Source organism: Ostrinia furnacalis, unplaced genomic scaffold (assembly GCF_004193835.3).
Source record: "Ostrinia furnacalis isolate ACB-3 unplaced genomic scaffold, ASM419383v2 OfSCF6199, whole genome shotgun sequence".
Lineage (NCBI taxonomy): Eukaryota > Metazoa > Arthropoda > Insecta > Lepidoptera > Crambidae > Ostrinia > Ostrinia furnacalis.
Window position 1 is genome coordinate 388,655 of NW_021136438.1, and position 18,439 is coordinate 407,093.

An 18,439-nucleotide genomic window follows, 5' to 3' on the forward strand; every position below is an offset into this window, starting at 1 on the left:
GAGAGTATTTTAGTTACTAAATGCGTAACTCGACTAGTGCGAACAAGGCTTTAGATAAAGTGACATTCGTAACATTGTATTTCGAGATCGCATAAGCTGGTGCAAAGCGATTTCGAATTAATATTGTCACTTATATTACTTTGTCTAGGAGCGTTGGCGGCAATTGACTGAATTTATACCCATAAATATCCGTGGATGTACCTACCTACTAAAAGGAGTAATTAACGTTAAGTTACTTAAAGAACAGGAAACAGGGTAAATGATGCGGATAATGGCAACACATTAATGTCAAACTCCAAGTTTGATTGATCACACACGTAAATGAATAATTAACTGAAGTCCCAACTCCGACTTGCATCTTGCTTTAATAAGAGTTGCTGAGTCCCGAACAGTAAAGTTTAGTAATTATGCACTGGGAGAGTTCACGCCACAGTCGCACATTGTTCCAATTTCTATAGCCAGCCATTGTGAGCCAGAATTATCTTGTGTTTCGTTTTTCTATTGTACTAGCATTGAGTTTTACCGCTGCTCTGTTTAAGCACATAACCTTTTTTGAGGAAGCAAATATTTGATTTCGATACTTTTTGTTGATTTTAATAAAATTGAGCACACAGAATGTGTATACATTACAAATTTGCAAACATACTCGTCTATACCTTTCAGATAAATCCGTATATTTATTTTATTTAGGCCTTATTTGAGTGCATTTAACCTCGATTTCACCTGACTGTATGTTTAGATGGAGCTGGCGTCTATAAAAGCTTCTTAAAGGCATCGTCTATCTTCCTGCTCTTATCCTTAAGTTATAAGAGAAGATAGATGCAGAAAGAATCCCTATTTTCTTCCTTGTAGTCTTTGTCTACGCCGTTTTGTCAGACGGAGCACGAGGAACCAACGTTACAAAATTAATCAATTAATTAAGTTAAAAGGTGAATACCAATAAATTCCAAGCAGTTCTGACCTTCACAAACAAAACAAATGAAAGTAACATCTGCAGTGTTTACTAGTGACGAGTGGGGGCATATTCCCACCGCGCGGGTGACAGTGACAAGCCTGAACGTGACTCGCAACACGTGGCTCGGAATACATAAACGAAAAAATAATGGACAAATAAAGGAGCTGCCGTTAACTTGATAAACTAAGTTATTTGTCACTAATGGAACATATTATTATTTAGTAAGTCAATTTATGTCACCTGATTGCGGCTAATAGAGATAATTGGAAAACATTAAATCCAAAATATAGCGGAGTCTGCAGCTACCTTGACCGCACTCATAGCTCTGCATGCCTGACCCAATGGTAGACAGGCGAAGAATGCTTTTTGCATTAATGTAACTTTTTTACCATGTTTTCTCTACATACCATCCGTATAATAAGCCCAGTACCTACCTACATAAGCAAATAGCTTCGTATATGCTATCAAGATGTCGAGAGCAATCAGTAAAGGGGTGAAGACAATCCCCATGTCGTTTGAATTTGGCTCATTATCAACCAAAATCAGTTTCACCTGCTCTGAGCTCTAGCTCCGCCTTTGTAAGAACGTTCGTTTCGTTTTCGTTGGCAGGTGACATGAAGCGGTGTAGACGTCTGCTGTCTTCGCGAGTGAATGAAACCTTGCGAGGATACGTGACCGGCGTATGTGTGGAGTAACATAATACATGAACTTAGTCTGCGTTCACTACAGACATTAGATAGTTAGATAGTTGACGGAACCAATCAATGAGCAACTAAGGCTGGGTTGCACAATCTTACTTTAACTTTAACAAACGACAAAAGTCTGTCAACCTCCATACAAAAACCACCGGTTATCGCCAAAGTTACGGTCAAAGTCATGTGGTGCAACTCAGCCTTAATATATTTAGAGTTTTGTAAAGAAGTTAGAATTTGACACGTTTAGCATCTTGACCATATTATTATTTAATTATTCAGTGACTTCAAAGCAACTTTTTTACAGTCAACGGAAAGCTATTTGGTTTACAATGCTTACATGTATAGTTTGATTGACCGTTTAGCGTCATTATGTTAGTTACCTGGGTGCCAGTAGGGTGACCTTGGTTCCAGCGGGAGACATGAGCGTGATGCGGACGTCTCCCCGCCGCGCGGCCGATAGTGTCACCCTCGCCTGGACATGTTCTATGTAGTTCACCCCGGGACACGCGTTTACGTCCAACTGTAGAAGAAAAATAGAGTTAGAGATGCGTTCGTAAACTTCAATCATTATTGTTGTATGGCCTTAAAAAACTAAAATAGGTGAATGAATTTGGTGCTGCTTTTTTTCAGTACAAGCCCAGTTATTGTCCCGAAGAAGTAGACTCGGCGTACCCAGCTTTTTATTTCCTTAACAACCGATCCTGCGTTCCCCTTATCCAGGTGCTACCTGCGACCTTCACCAGATCGTCGGGGGAGGCCTGTCAGGCCTGTTATTATCATTTTCATTCTCGTTTTGTCTAAGTTGTTGTTGGAAATTAGGGTTATTATCAGAAGCGTAAATTATAAGGCAGTTTAACTTGAAATTGGTTGTTATTTGTTTACCAAATACAAATTGTCGGAAAATTGAATCACATTACCTCATTAAAATAAAGGTGAATGTTTATTTAGAGGAAAATAACGTACCATTTGAGGAAACATCAAACATGTGTTGAACGGAACAAACGTGGACACATGTTTATTTTTCTTGCTGGCGAATAGATGGCGTAATTACATATAACGTGCGCTCCAAAATAAATTAGCCCGGGAAGGCGGATAAGTGCCCAAAGAAAACGAATGTTGCCCAAATGTTTACGCACTTGCCTAAGCTAATAATAATATTGTAGAGATTGAGGAAACAGCTGTAAGTAGGTAAATACACGTCTTATCCTTACAATAAATTGTTGTTCCCATGACATAAAACACAATACACTTTTTCTCTAAGATCAAGGCTAGACTGTTTGTATACAAATAAATAAATACGGTTTTCGTTGCTTCCCATGTTACTCATGAATGAAATGTTCATTCCATTTTTTATCACAAACCTGCATATAAAAAAATCTACGCAATTTAAAAAACAAACCAGCAACAGAATGTGACACATTGCGGCTTACGCCGTTAACTCGCCACTCGTCGCTTAGACACAAACGCTATCTTGTTCACCGTTTGGAAGAGCACATTATACGCAACGAGTTAACACCGATATCGAAAAGCTACGAAATTCAAAAATGCACCAACCTGCATGTCAAAATCTTTGAAATAAAAAAACAAACCTGCAAAGTGATGGAAGACCTCGGCGGTATAGTCCTCTGCGTCCGCGGCGCTGCCAGCTCGCACCTCCTCTGAGGCGGAAAGTGATGGAAGACCTCGGTGGTATAGTCAACTGTAGCCGAAGGAATGCGACACTAGACCGTAGCCGAAGGAATGCGACACGTTGCGACCTACGCCGTTGACTCGCCGTCAAGGCTCAAACGCTATCTCGTTCACCGTATGTATAGAAGAGCACATTCAGCAGAAATATTTAACCCGTTATCCAGCGAAAGGGCTATCGAATAGCTACGAAAATCAAAAAGGCACCAACCTGCCTGTCAAAAATCTTTAAAATAAAAAAAACAAACCTGCAAAGTGATGGAAGACCTCGGCGGTATCGTCCTCTGCGTCCGCGGCGCTGCCAGCTCGCACCTCCTCTGAGGCGGCACGGTCCTCCAAGTCCTCGCCAGCCGCACCATCCCCGCCGCGTCCAGTAGACCGTAGCCGAAGGAATGCGATACATTGCGACCTACGCCGTTGACTCCCCGCCAAGGCACAAATGCTATCTCGTTCACCGTATTAAAAAACAAACAAACCTGCAAAGTGATGGAAGACCTCGGTGGTATAGTCAACTGTAGCCGAAGGAATGCGACACGTTGGGGCCTACGCCGTTGACTCGCCGTCAAGGCTCAAACGCTATCTCGTTCACCGTATAGAAGAGCACATTCAGCAGAACTATTTAACCAGTTATCCAGCGAAAGGGATATCGAAAAGCTTCGAAATTCAAAAAGGCACCAACCTGCCTGTCAAAAATCTTTGAAATAAAAAAACAAACCTGCAAAGTGATGGAAGACCTCGGCGGTATCGTTCTCTGCGTCCGCGGCGCTGCCAGCTCGCACCTCCTCTGAGGCGGAAAGTGATGGAAGACCTCGGTGGTATAGTCCACTGTAGCCGAAGGAATGCGACACTAGCCGTAGCCGAAGGAATGCGACACGTTGGGGCCTACGCCGTTGACTCGCCGCCAAGGCTCAAACGCTATCTCGTTCACCGTATAGAAGAGCACATTCAGCAGAACTATTTAACCCGTTATCCAGCGAAAGGGATATCGAAAATCTACGAAATTCAAAAAGGCACCAACCTGCATGTCAAAATCTTTGAAATAAAAAAACAAACCTGCAAAGTGATGGAAGACCTCGGCGGTATCGTCCTCTGCGTCCGCGGCGCTGCCAGCTCGCACCTCCTCTGAGGCGGCACGGTCCTCCAAGTCCTCGCCAGCCGCACCATCCCCGCCGCGTCCAGTAGACCGTAGCCGAAGGAATGCGACACGTTGCGACCTACGCCGTTGACTCCCCGCCAAGGCTCAAGCACTATCTCGTTCACCGTATTGGAGCTCTCCACGTGCTCACGTCATTAGCGGAACTATTTAACCCGTTATCCAGCGAAAGGGATATCGAAAAGCTACGAAAATCAAAAAGGCACCAACCTGCCTGTCAAAAATCTTTAAAATAAAAATCAAACCTGCAAAGTGATGGAAGACCTCGGCGGTATCGTCCTCTGCGTCCGCGGCGCTGCCAGCTCGCACCTCCTCTGAGGCGGCACGGTCCTCCAAGTCCTCGCCAGCCGCACCATCCCCGCCGCGTCCAGTAGACCGTAGCCGAAGGAATGCGACACGTTGCGACCTACGCCGTTGACTCGCCGCCAAGGCTCAAACGCTATCTCGTTTACCGTATAGAAGAGCACATTCAGCAGAACTATTTAACCCGTTATCCAGCGAAAGGGATATCGAAAAGCTACGAAATTCAAAAAGGCACCAACCTGCCTGTCAAAAATCTTTAAAATAAAAAAACAAACCTGCAAAGTGATGGAAGACCTCGGCGGTATCGTCCTCTGCGTCCGCGGCGCTGCCAGCTCGCACCTCCTCTGAGGCGGCACGGTCCTCCAAGTCCTCGCCAGCCGCACCATCCCCGCCGCGTCCAGTAGACCGTAGCCGAAGGAATGCGACATGTTGCGACCTACGCCGTTGACTCGCCGTCAAGGCTCAAACGCTATCTCGTTCACCGTATAGAAGAGCACTATTTAACCCATTATCCAGCGAAAGGGATATCGAATAGCTACGAAAATCAAAAAGGCACCAACCTGCCTGTCAAAAATCTTTAAAATAAAAAAAACAAACCTGCAAAGTGATGGAAGACCTCGGCGGTATCGTCCTCTGCGTCCGCGGCGCTGCTAGCTCGCACCTCCTCTGAGGCGGCACGGTCCTCCAAGTCCTCGCCAGCCGCACCATCCCCGCCGCGTCCAGTAGACCGTAGCCGAAGGAATGCGACACGTTGCGGCCTACGCCGTTGACTCCCCGCCAAGGCACAAATGCTATCTCGTTTACCGTATTAAAAAATAAACAAACCTGCAAAGTGATGGAAGACCTCGGTGGTATAGTCAACTGTGAATGCGACACTAGACCATAGCCAAAAGAATGTGACGCTTTGCGGCCTAAGCCGTTGTCCCGCCACTCGCCGCCATCTTGTTCACCGTAATAAAAAAAAACAAACCTGCAAAGTGATGGAAGACCTCGGCGGTATCGTCCTCTGCGTCCGCGGCGCTGCCAGCTCGCACCTCCTCTGAGGCGGCACGGTCCTCCAAGTCCTCGCCAGCCGCACCATCCCCGCCGCGTCCAGTAGACCGTAGCCGAAGGAATGCGACACGTTGCGACCTACGCCGTTGACTCGCCGTCAAGGCTCAAACGCTATCTCGTTCACCGTATGTATAGAAGAGCACATTCAGCAGAAATATTTAACCCGTTATCCAGCGAAAGGGATATCGAATAGCTACGAAAATCAAAAAGGCACCAACCTGCCTGTCAAAAATCTTTAAAATAAAAAAACAAACCTGCAAAGTGATGGAAGACCTCGGCGGTATCGTCCTCTGCGTCCGCGGCGCTGCCAGCTCGCACCTCCTCTGAGGCGGCACGGTCCTCCAAGTCCTCGCCAGCCGCACCATCCCCGCCGCGTCCAGTAGACCGTAGCCGAAGGAATGCGACACGTTGCGACCTACACCATTCACTCTCCACTCGCCGCCAAGGCTCAAACGCTCGGGTCGCGCGGTCCGCACCACTGAAAAAAAAAAAACATTTCAAACATGGCGGCTGAATGTTTTTTTTATGGCAAACGAGCAGATTTAAAATGTATACTGAATGCAAAATTCTTCAAAGGGATTTAAAAATTGCGTCAGTAAATACCTACGTAGCGAATAAATAAATGGAAATTAATTACCTAATTACTTAAAAGTTCAGAAACCGTATAAAATACAGAATATTATTAAATCTACTCAAAAGACCTTTTCCTTTGATGGACGTGGATTCAGTCGTCTGCCAATCACTGTAATATGGCAATTTTACTCGTAAGTTATTAAATTCAATTATCTGCGGCAATAAAATTATGAAGTTGATTAGCTGTTAAATATTTTAACGGGTGAAAATTTTATGCATTTTTCGGTGTTGTAAAAGCTTTTACATGTCCTAAATACATTAATATTAGTAGTCAGTAACTTTTCGTAAGTTCTGACAAGGCAGTTGAAAAACTCACGCCCGTATTCACAAACGATACTTGCTTATGTAAAGTAGCAAATCAAACGCACAGCGTTGAATAGAGCTCTGCGATTGGTTCATGTGTCACCCTGTGCATCTACGCGCACTGTGAGACCTCATAGTAGGTAATGTTTGTAAATACGGGCGTCAGCCACCATTCAATTTTATTGATACCTAAGGTGTACATAATATGTACCTTAGGTATCAATACCTACTTTGGTAAAGGTAATAAGTGTATAAATGTGATAAGGCAGACGAGCGCGTACGGGAAAATGAGTTTCACGTTACAATCAACTTAAGCCTACATTATCGGTGAATCCAGTAAGAAACTCTTTCAATAACCTTTCTCAGCATATAGATAGGTAATATGCTTTGAACTCTTTTATTATAAATGATAATGGATTTCGTTTTTCACACATACGCTGTTTATCGTACAGGCCACATTACATAAAGGCTTTCAGGCCTCTTAATATTATTTAAAGCAATAGACCGTACTATTATGCTGAAGTCTACAACAATGCGTTTGATAAGAAAGCATTTTTCATAGTATTGTATTCTATTGTAGGCAAAAGGATCGCATAAAACTTGATAAGGTTATGAATAAGTAAGAAAAATATTTGTAAGAATAAAATTCCCTGAAAATTCAGTTGCAATCGAGGAAAAAGTTATTAAACAAAAAACCTATTACACGGAGGATGAAAATAACGAGGGAGAAATAAAAGTTTGTTTCAAGAATGATATTTCTTTTACGTACGTTATAAAATTATACGTAACCGCTTATTACGGTTGTTATGTTTACTTGAGGTATAATTTTATGAGATTTAATGCATTTTAGTGTAATAATTCACACGTAGAAGGCAAGCTATGATAAATGCAGCCGTAAATTATGAAAATGTATGAATATGTATGAACAAAAACTTATCTGCAATCGTTCGGATCGCATTCATGGTGGTAGTGTGTTACTACAATTATATCATGAATCATATTCTCAGAAACTATTTAGGTTATGGTAACTGATGTATAGTTTTATGATCTTGATAACAATCTAATCCGGAGTAACATCACTTCAATTTTTTTGTAAGGTTTTCTGAGTAAAGTGCCATATCTTACTCAAGGGAAGCGGGAGGATATCATCTATCATTCATGCATCCATTATCTACCTTACATCATTACTTGAATATTGTACTTGTAAAATTGATACTTAAAACTTGCTAGACGTGCAAACCACGAGGTCATAATAATAAAAACAACTGATATAAAGAGGATATCTCACCGATATGTTGCAAGTCCCTCCACGTTAGGTCCCTGTTGGCTTGCAGAGCGAGCGCGCATATGCCGGCAGCCAAAGGAGCAGATGCAGATGTCCCCGTGTGCCCAGCTGTGCACGAGTGATGGAGGTCTGTTGTTACGACCTGTTGGAAATAGAATATATATTCTATATAATTTATTTAGCACACGACACATACAAGATCAACATAAATATAAACAAAAAAAAAGGAAAACCATAGAACACAATTTAAAAAAAAATGTTTTGGTGTGTCCCGTGCCAAAAAAGCTTTGCATTAGTCACAGACCTTTATAAATATTTTGTAAAATCAAAAAAGTTTTGTTGAATTTTTTAAATGGGCTCAAATTCTCATCAGTATAACGATACTTAATTTTATTTAATCAGTATAACGACGGCACATCTAACAAAACTGAAGCAACTTAGCTAGGATTTTTAATAATGTTAGATATTTCTTATACTAGCTAGGGTGTAATTAAATCGTACCAAACGGTTCTGACTCTCATATAAATTCGGAAAAGTTTCTTGTTCTTTGCAAAGTAATAATAGATTGGAATATAATCAAAAGAGTTCAACTTGAAATTATTATGTACAAGTATTTACTTGTACTTGTATGTAAGTTCAACAGAATCTGAAAAGTGGAAATAATATTTCCTTAATCTTTGTTTTCTGTAATGCTTTAGTAAAACACGGAACCCATTTCGGTAATGTATTCAAAAGACCTCTCCATTATCATATTATTAAACATGTTTTGGGTAAACCCAAACTCGTGTCTTCGTATATTTCGCGCCTTTTTCCACTTCGGTGTATCGCAACCAAATTTGTTTGACCCAAAAGTTTGGGCCAACTTTGATTGCCGATGCTGGGCCAACTAATAATACGTTGGGCAGACAAGGACCGAATTACATCTTAGTCGCATATAAACTACGGGATATGAATTCGTATAAAACTTGGAATAAGATTTTATGGGAAATATGGACCCCAAATAAAGTTTAATAATGTTATCCGTTTGTCCTCTTGGGATTATACAACATGTAGAATTTTAGGATAGACAAAATTGACTGTTGTGCAGGTACGGCTGTGTTGTTAGATAGCTCGGAGTTAGAGGCTCGCGAAACTGGAAATGGATTGAAAATATATTGTTCGACTTTTCAATATTACGTATGTTTCACACGAACGAGAACCAATCGATAGGTTTACATATACATATCTTGAGAATAAGTATGTACTACTCCTCTCAGTGGCCGAGGATTTCGACAGGGTCGAGATAGAGTTGGTGTATCCCTCATAGTTGCAGTTGTCCTGCTCTCTTCTTACGAATGATAGAGACACACAAACCTGCTTCTCATTGATAGCGCCACTGCTGTAAGTAGCTGCGAGGGTCGAGCTGCACATCTCGGAGTACCATGGAACTTCTCCTCTCTCAGTGGCCGAGGATATCGACAGAGTCCAGATGGAGTTGGTGTAGCCATCGCAGTTGCAGTTGTCCTGCTCTCGGCCCCCGTTGCCTGATGCCCATACGAAGATGGATCCTTTACCGTTGCGACCCTGGGAATGGAAGAGAAGTTAATATTTTCTTTCTATAAGTTAGTATAGACTATAGATTCATACGCTCTAGAAGATTGAGCATTTACATCAAAGTATATTTGGAACAAAATCAAAACTGTTACGCAAAAGGTCCTTGAAATAGGACTGGGACGATATTACTTGAACAAAATCTCTCCTTTGATAGAAGCCCTTTAAAATTGGGCTGTGTAATAACAAGCTTGTCTTGTTTCAGTATCCCGATACTATAGCAAGCTCCGATTAGAGCTCAGATTAGCGCGGTATCGTTTACACGCTTTTACGTTGTTTTGGTAACATTTATTACATCTTACGTTGTAAGTGCTATTGGATGTTGGAAAAGTCAAGGACTTCGCCAAAGTTACGTTATTGTTGAATATAGGATCAACATTTTCTTTTGACGTTTTAGGTACTGCAGGAATATTAAAGTCGATTTAAATTAATACCTAGTAGATTCAAAGCTACACAGTGTAGTCGCAGCCTTGAGTAGTAAAGATTTACGTAATTGTAGGGTGAAAAGGGGTGGTGTCATATTTTGATGATAAAAAATATCTTTTTGGGGTATTCAAGTACGTGGGGTGTCGTGGGGCCGATTCAAAAATAGGAATTTGCTTGTTTTTCGTTACGGCATAATTTAAGAATAATAGGATTTCTTCGCAACTTTTTTCAGAGGTGTATCGTTGTTCTTTAGGTTTATTCTTATAAGATCAAATCAATGGGACACCTACGCGTTTTATACTTATGTATTTACTCTTACCTGGGTTCGTAATCTCGTTCCTCTCTGTCTACGCCATAAACCGAAAGAGGGTGTCTAAAGAGGATTGTCTAAACAAGTTTACTCGGGAAGGGCAGGACGTTATGTAAATTTTACTGGCGTCAAGGACTTGACCATGTATTCACAATTAAGGTGTGTGCAGTTACTCTAATCTGAACAGATTAATTATGCTACGCAGTGTCTTTAGTTAGAGACGTTACGTTTCATATTTATCTATCTAATAAATCGAACTACGTTTTACAGGGGCAAATAAAACGTTCAAGCAAAAAATAACGTTCCGCTTACTCGCACTTGGTAAAAGACTTGCAGAGATTACTTTAACCCTTAAGTAACACCGTGGGGTAATTTTTTACCCCAGGCGCATAAAAATTGACATATCTTTTTTTCTAGCGTAGCTAGTGCAATGTCGTTTTGTGTATTCTTAATCCAGAGTGTGCGCTTTAAGCTCGTAGATGCGGTTAGTGAAAAAAATCATCCGTTTGGCTTGTACAGGTAGGTGGGGCAGAAATTTACCCCAGGGTGTTAGTTACGCATACTTTAATTTATCATCACCTAACATGTTATTAATAGGTTTTTACAACATTGAACCAAAATGAGTAAATATTTATATTACGATTAAGTAGCACATTGTCTCTAGAATGTAGAGAGATATTTTAGAGCTTGATTTACATGATACTTTTCGAACTTTGAAGACATCCCCTCAGAACAGAGCGTTCATAAATTCGACACAGAAATAGGGCTCAAAACTAATAATTACGTAGTAATTCAGCGTGTCTGATGTGTTTTGAAAAAATAATTAGGAATAAAATAAATAAAAAATATTTTTAAATATTTTTTTCATAATTTTATAAAAAAACAAGTTTTTTTATTTTGCTTTATTATAAAGCCAGACATTTTCGTTTTATTTCATTTTGTGTTTAAAATATGCATAAAACATCTATTTAATGTCCGATTAGTGTAAGTTTTTGGTTCCTACAATAACTTTCCAAGATTTTTCTAGAAGACCACTGTGGAGACTATTGGTTGCCAATGACAAATTATTTGTTTTTTGTTATGATTGATTTAAGGTGTTTCTTTACGCTAGATAGACGTTATTTTAAAGCAATCATATAATTCAGTGAGTCCATTAATACATTGTAAATCACAAAATTAAATTGATTTTAAATATTTACTTATTTTTTTTCAATTTCCGTTTGGGGTAATTTTTTGCCCCAGGGTGTTCAAAGTGTAACCAAAAATAACGATGTTACTTAAGGGTTAATACGACTACACGACTAAAGAAGCGTGGAAACTTGACCATGAACCGACTGTAGATCTTAGATGATTCAGAATCGGACATATTTTGTGATGTATATTTTTTTCCATTTTTCGGATCTCAAAGACACCTACGTTATAAAGTAGAGCTTGAAGTGCAGCAAAGTTTCGGGCTCATTTACACGTATTATGAGATGTTCAGTTATTTTATATGCCGTCAACGTGGCCTTACTGTCTTCGCCTCATTTGGCGCCATAGTGCAGGGAATAGAGAGAAAATAATTGCGTCATTACAGGAATTACTACGGCCAAGTGTCGCCTCGTTGCTCCTGTTCGCCCTACACTAACTTAGTTATAAAATCGACTAAGTGTTCGATAGCTAAAATGGGTCTTATGTTGTGACCGCACGGGCCAATATCCGTTGCAGTGTGTTACACTGACAAATTAAAGTAGCGAATTTCGCAGTTGGCTGTTGGGACTTTATTAAACTTACTCTACTGTGTGGGGAGAGTGAAATAATAAACGCGCTCGTACATTTTTGAGTGGTGCTGATTATCCTTGTTTAATGAAAAACGCTGACGTTGCAAGTTGCGACGTGTCTCTTCTGCTGATGAACATCCAAAGCTTTTAAACTGGGGTTTGTGTTTCATAAATGCTCCAGTACAAAATGTGAATATTATTTTTAAATTTTTAATTTCTGGGTACCTATTTATTTTAGTATAAAGGCTCAAATAAATTCAATATCCAATGTTCAATAGAATTAGCGTAATCATATTACCAGAGTATTATTTGAATTTGATATCCATGTTAGTGAAAAAATGTGTTTGTTTTACAGCTACGAGTAGGTACATCCTTTGTTTTCAAATATTGAACGCGCGGTGTAATAGGTAATAAAGAGATTTTTTTTTTAATAAAATATAAATTGGTTATGGGATGGAAGCGTTGCTTGAGGTTAACAATGCTGGTAACATTGTAGTACAAGGCTATAAAATAATACCTACTTATTAAGACACCAGTATTGTAGATATTCTCATTATGAAGTTGATGACATAAAAAATATCTTGGACGTTATTTACTTTATAGGGTTTCAAATCAAAGGTATCAGTCAAAAGATAATTTTAACATGTTTTACCGAATGTTCTAAATTGTTCAGCTTACCTTAGTAACACCTTCGATGAAAGCCCTCGTCGCCAGTTCTCCAGGTCCATCCACGGTCTTCCCGTCATCGTCAGGACCCCATGACGCACTGTAGATGTCCACATGCTGAGGGTTGAGGCTCAGGGATCTGGCTTCCACTGCATCCGTGACGTCACCGTCCAGCATTCGGACTCCTAGGAAAAAAATAGGTGTAAGAACCTTCAAACTTTTATACCTTGCGGGTAACTGAACTGCGTTTGAATCTAAACAGTAAAAACTTCAAACATGAAAAAATCTTTAGCGTGATTCGAACTGATGAGAAGGAGATTTCAGTAACCATTACTTTAATTTAAATGACATAAATCATCATCATTCAGCCTATGAGAGTCTACAACTGCGTCATACTATACGATTAAACGTCTTGATGGCTTGAATAAATTAGTAAAACTTTTCTTTACAAACTCTACACAAGGAACATTGAAGTAATATTATTAGCGACAAGGAGGTAATAATTTGGAATTACTAAATCAATATCATATACCAGCAAATGAAAAGATTTTGGTTACCTGAAAAACTATACTCAGATATTTGATCTACTTAATTTTACTACCTTAAACTACCGGCCAATAACATCCTTTATGTTGCAGGTTCATTTAAAATTTAACGGCGAAATTCACATAAATTTCAATATTTATGTTATCCATTTTGAAATTATGATGCACCTCATTTGGACGAATTTACTATCTACTGCTCTATAAACCACAATTGAATTTTGGGCAAATGTTAAATTTATTCGCAAATTACCTAAAGTAAAGTAAAAAAAGTAAAGTTATCATTGTTCTATAATTATAAACAATTTGTCTTTATTCTACAAAATAAAATTGTTTATTCTAAGAAATAAGTACCTACTTACTTAAAACTTGTTAACAATAATAGTCATCCAATCAAGCCTAAAACAGTTTATGAGCTTGAGTCAGTTTCAAAATCAGACCATAGAATAAAAATGTAAATACCTTTATCAAGATTTATTATAATTTATCGCGAAACACCTAACTACACTCGAATACAATTCAAAGAATATTTTAACAAACAGTAGCATTGTTAAACCTAGTTTCGTTTGCTCGGCAAGTAAGTATACCTATCTGGAATGCGGTTAGCTCGCTCATCCCTAATGAACCAGACAAGGACAAACGCAAGAATTAGCATACCACATTCTTGCATTGCGAACTTAAGTTCGAGCTGTGTGGTCAACAAGTTGAAAGTCTAGATGCTAATTTGCGAAGCTCGTATTTTGAGTTCGTCTCAGTTTGTAAGGCCAACAAAGTTTGTGCGAGCAAATTGAATAGTCAGACTGAGAAAGACTGGTGTACAAGAGATTTAATCCTTTGGCAAGGGACTTCTCTTCTCAAAGGATCGATTCCGATTCCAGTTCGCGGTTGCTTCGTTACGTTCTCAAGTTGTGTGTAAGTTGGAAATAGAAAACGTGTTACACAATCAATAAATCACAATTGTATACCCATTTTTAGGGTTCGTAGTTATCAGTGTAGAGACTCAGGTGAAATCATTTAAATACAGGAAAACAAATCTAAAAATAAATCAAGGAAATTTTATTACGATGTACTACATAAAAATGAAAAATATAAAATAAACCAATAGTATGAGCTGCTATTTATTTTCATTTGAACTTCCAAGAAATCCATATCCGCAACAAGATAATATTGCTTTTGGTTAATGTTTTTCCTTGGTAATACGTATTTTTCATGGTTCGTAAGCCTGTTTTTCTTGTCTAAAACACTCTCACGCTTCAGATATTGACGGATTTGACTGATCCTTTGAGACCACATGAAGAAAATACGATCCCAAATATTACCTATACGTTACACGTATATGACATTCGACATCACATTAGACTATACATTTTTGTTCCAAAATAGTCTGTATTACAACGAGATAAGGCTCACCATGCTTCGCTTGATGTGCTATCTTCCACACAAACAACTTCTCCCGCTGTTTAGAACAGATAAAATCTAAACTTATCAGATTTGGCATGTCTGGTAACATGTGCATTGGAGATAAAATTTTATTTCTTTGTTCAATTAATAAAAGAAGTGAACATTCTACCATTTTACTCTAGTCTTGTATTGTTATTGGTTTTAACGATTGAGCCTACCTATGTATTAAGAAAGTTTACTTAAAGTAATACAGTTTCAATTTAACGTACAACAAATGTATTTATGCTATATTATTACTTATAGTACTTATTTGAGAAAGAAGTCAATACAGTTTCCTTGCCACTGGACAACACAGACAATCTTGTAAATGGTACATACCTTACCTACGATATACCAAAGTCTAGCAAAATAAGAAATGAACGGTCTTTAAGATCTGAAGATGATTTTACTTTGTATTCAAAGATACGTTGTGTAGATCACAGAGATTGACAGTTTCTTTGAACTACATACTGACGTTATATTTTTTTTTCTTATCTTTACTTTTCATGTATTTATTATCGTTATACCTATTGTTAAAAATATGTTTACTGGAACTGTACCGACTGTATTCGCAAACATTACTATGAGGTCTCACAGTGCGCGTGGACGCAAAGGGTCATACACGAACCAATCACAGAGCTCTATTCAACGTTGTGCGTTCGATTTTCTTCGTCACTTAAGTAAGCATCGTTTGTGAATACGGGTGTATTATAATCTGCAGGCCAGCAATCAATCTTCAATAACAGGGCAGTGTTCAACAGCTCTAATTGGAAGTTTTAATTCAATTTGCACAAAGCTAGGAAATTAACGCACCCGAGGATACTCGGAAAGATGGTTGTAATTGGAAAAAGGAAAAGAATTCAGAGAAGAGAATGGTAAAGGTTGATTACAGAGATGATTGAAAAATATTCCAAGTAATACAATAGGATATCTTTTTTTTTATTCGAGAAGTAAAAAAAATGCTGGTATATGCAACTATGGTAAAAGAATATAGGCCTATCACATAAAGGGGGCTATCTAAAGTAAACTCCTATGTATAGAGACATTCGTTTTCGCCATTATTTGATAACATCAGTAAGTTAAATATCAAAACGTTTAAAGTTAGTCAATTTAAACCTTTATGCCTATCTGATACCTTAATAAATATTTATATCAAGCTTTATTGGTAGCCGTTTTACTAACGCAAAATTCATAGTATGCCGAACAATATTAATGGATCACTTAACGGAGTGGAAGTTATGAAATGTCGCATAGTGAAATGACTTTTGAATGTGGATTTGAATTTATTGCTCTCACTGAACTGCACAAAACATCAGGAACAGCTGTGGTTAATTTGGGTTGACCAATTGATATAAATTACTTGACTAACAACATTGATTCTTGAATAATAAAAAAAATGTGTAAAAAAGGTTTAGTAGGTTATGTACGCTTTATCATCTGAGCGACTGAACTAATTATAGAGAACTCAAGTATAGAGACTCAAGAGATAGATTAAACTTTGGAGAAGGAAAACTCTATTTTAGTTGTTTGATACTTATACAAAATTAAATTTCGTTGGATTCCTATGAAATTCTTATCAAGGAAACAAAACTATTTTTCCTTTCTCATCCTGTTTAACGGACCTGTTATGTCGTTTATGAAAAACAGATTTATAACATAATTTAATATGTGTAACAAACTCTAAATAAAATTGAGTTGTGAGCGAAGTTAGGCGGCACATGGTGACTTAAACGCCGACTCGTATTAGAGAAGCGTGCGCTAGATATTCTAATAACTTCTCAAGCGTTTTCATATCCGCAACTTCAAAGAAATTTCGGAATTTCCTTCAGCTTGGCAACTTTCAACATCATATTCTACTATAATTGCTTAATAAGAACATAATATATTTATGTTACCAAATTGAAATACTATTTTCACATTATTTAGTTAGCTTTAAATTAAGAGCTGTTGAGACTTGTTTTAAGATTGTTACAATAAAACTTAAGAAATAATGCACTAACGGAATTTGAATCTTCGAATTTCGTTGCAGCCCAGTACGGCCATCCACCAAACCATCAGGCCAAGTTATCGCTTACTCAATCCATCAGTTTTTTTTATTTTTATTTCAAAACCTTTCAAGCTAATCCATGAATATTGCGGTGACATAATAATAAACATCAATTGAAAACAGAAGCGACGACACAATAAGTATCATCAATCCTATAATTAAATGCAACAGCATAAATTACAGTTAAAATTTAAAATGACAATGTTAATTCATTGTTAATCCTTCTCCCGCTGAATGGTTGATTTGTCATTTGTTTAATTCTTTAATAATGTATTTTTTCGATAAGAGCGGATTTCAGCCAGCCATAATAGGTAAAATGGTTTCATTTCAGTAAACCAGCGCAAGCGTTAATTAAGTATTATGACTATACTGATTTATACCTACTTATTTCCTGGTAGGTTGATGATAATGTATTTTCGTCAACTATTGTGTTATAACTTATTAAAACCACTCAACTTTCCAGCTAAATAACTGACAACTTTTTCTGTGCTACCAATTTCTCTATTGATACACTAATATTTTGCATGTCACTTTTTTCAGTAAGACGAATAGACATTAAGATACCACTGTAATACATTTGTGTGAGAATCAAAATATTATTTGTCAAGTTTATTCCGTAGGCAAAAAATATGTAATTGCTCAATAATGAATAATAAATAAATAATAAATAAATAATAAATAAAATAATAATAATAACAACGCCTAAATAAATTAGTCCACACGCGTCTCACATACATACTCGCAGCGTTCCTGTGTTTATATTTGAAGAAAAAAATGAGAACAATAAAAACTTATGACGTTACATAAAGACGCTCTAAGTAAACTCCAGCAGTTTTTGTTCGCACATTTCCTTTGAGTTTGGTGTAAAGTAGCATTTTCTCAGAAGCACGTCGGCCCTGCTTAGACGGTGAGGAGGAATATTTTTTATACTTCTTGCCGGCTCCAATTTAATGTGTTGAATAAAGAATAAAAATGTAACGAGTTTTTGGAGCGCTTAGATGGTTAACCTTGTGCTTAGTAACATACTGTAGATACAGTTTCTAACATACTGTAAGTAGCTGTTGTTTAACGAAAATGTACAAAGAAAACAAATAAATAAACGATAATTATGATGTACAAAATGCTCTTAATAAGCAGCAGCCAAGATGGCGGAATTACTAACTGGCAGAATGAAATTACATTGAGGATTTATTATGAAATAATCTATCTACTGCGTAATCTACACCAATATTTTCGCCGGTGGAATCGTCGTAGTCAAAATTCGTGTGAGCAATGCTACGATCTACGATTAATAATAAGTAACGACTACGGTAGTCGTTTCTCGTAGCGCTACGGCGTAGGTACTCCCTCATGCCGAAACTACACAAGGCATGTCTGTACAAATATTCGTGTGACTGAACCAACACAGAATCACTCTTGTGTATTAAACATAAAAGGCTAAATAATATCGCAAACATTTTTGTACAAGCCTGTGTGGTGGCGGAATGAGATTAGTCTGGAATAACCGCCGTGACATTCAAAGAAGCGACTGTAGCAGTAATGAGACGAACGAGGCGCGCTACGAGACGTGATTCGTAACGTTCGTAGTATGA

At 38.2% G+C, this 18,439-nt stretch overlaps 1 protein-coding gene across 1 annotated transcript in view; it reads right to left on the reverse strand.

Annotated features, from left to right (window-relative positions):
• Positions 1–18,439, reverse strand: part of Fur1 (Furin-like protease 1) — a gene marked incomplete at its 5' end in the record, with an annotated part of 42,790 nt that overhangs the window by 12,040 nt on the left and 12,311 nt on the right. Inside the window, 5 exons of the mRNA XM_028317377.1 lie at positions 2,031–2,170; positions 6,100–6,323; positions 8,070–8,208; positions 9,420–9,629; positions 12,831–13,003. Coding sequence (XP_028173178.1) covers positions 2,031–2,170; positions 6,100–6,323; positions 8,070–8,208; positions 9,420–9,629; positions 12,831–13,003 — 886 coding nt within the window. The remainder of the gene's footprint in view (positions 1–2,030; positions 2,171–6,099; positions 6,324–8,069; positions 8,209–9,419; positions 9,630–12,830; positions 13,004–18,439) is intronic.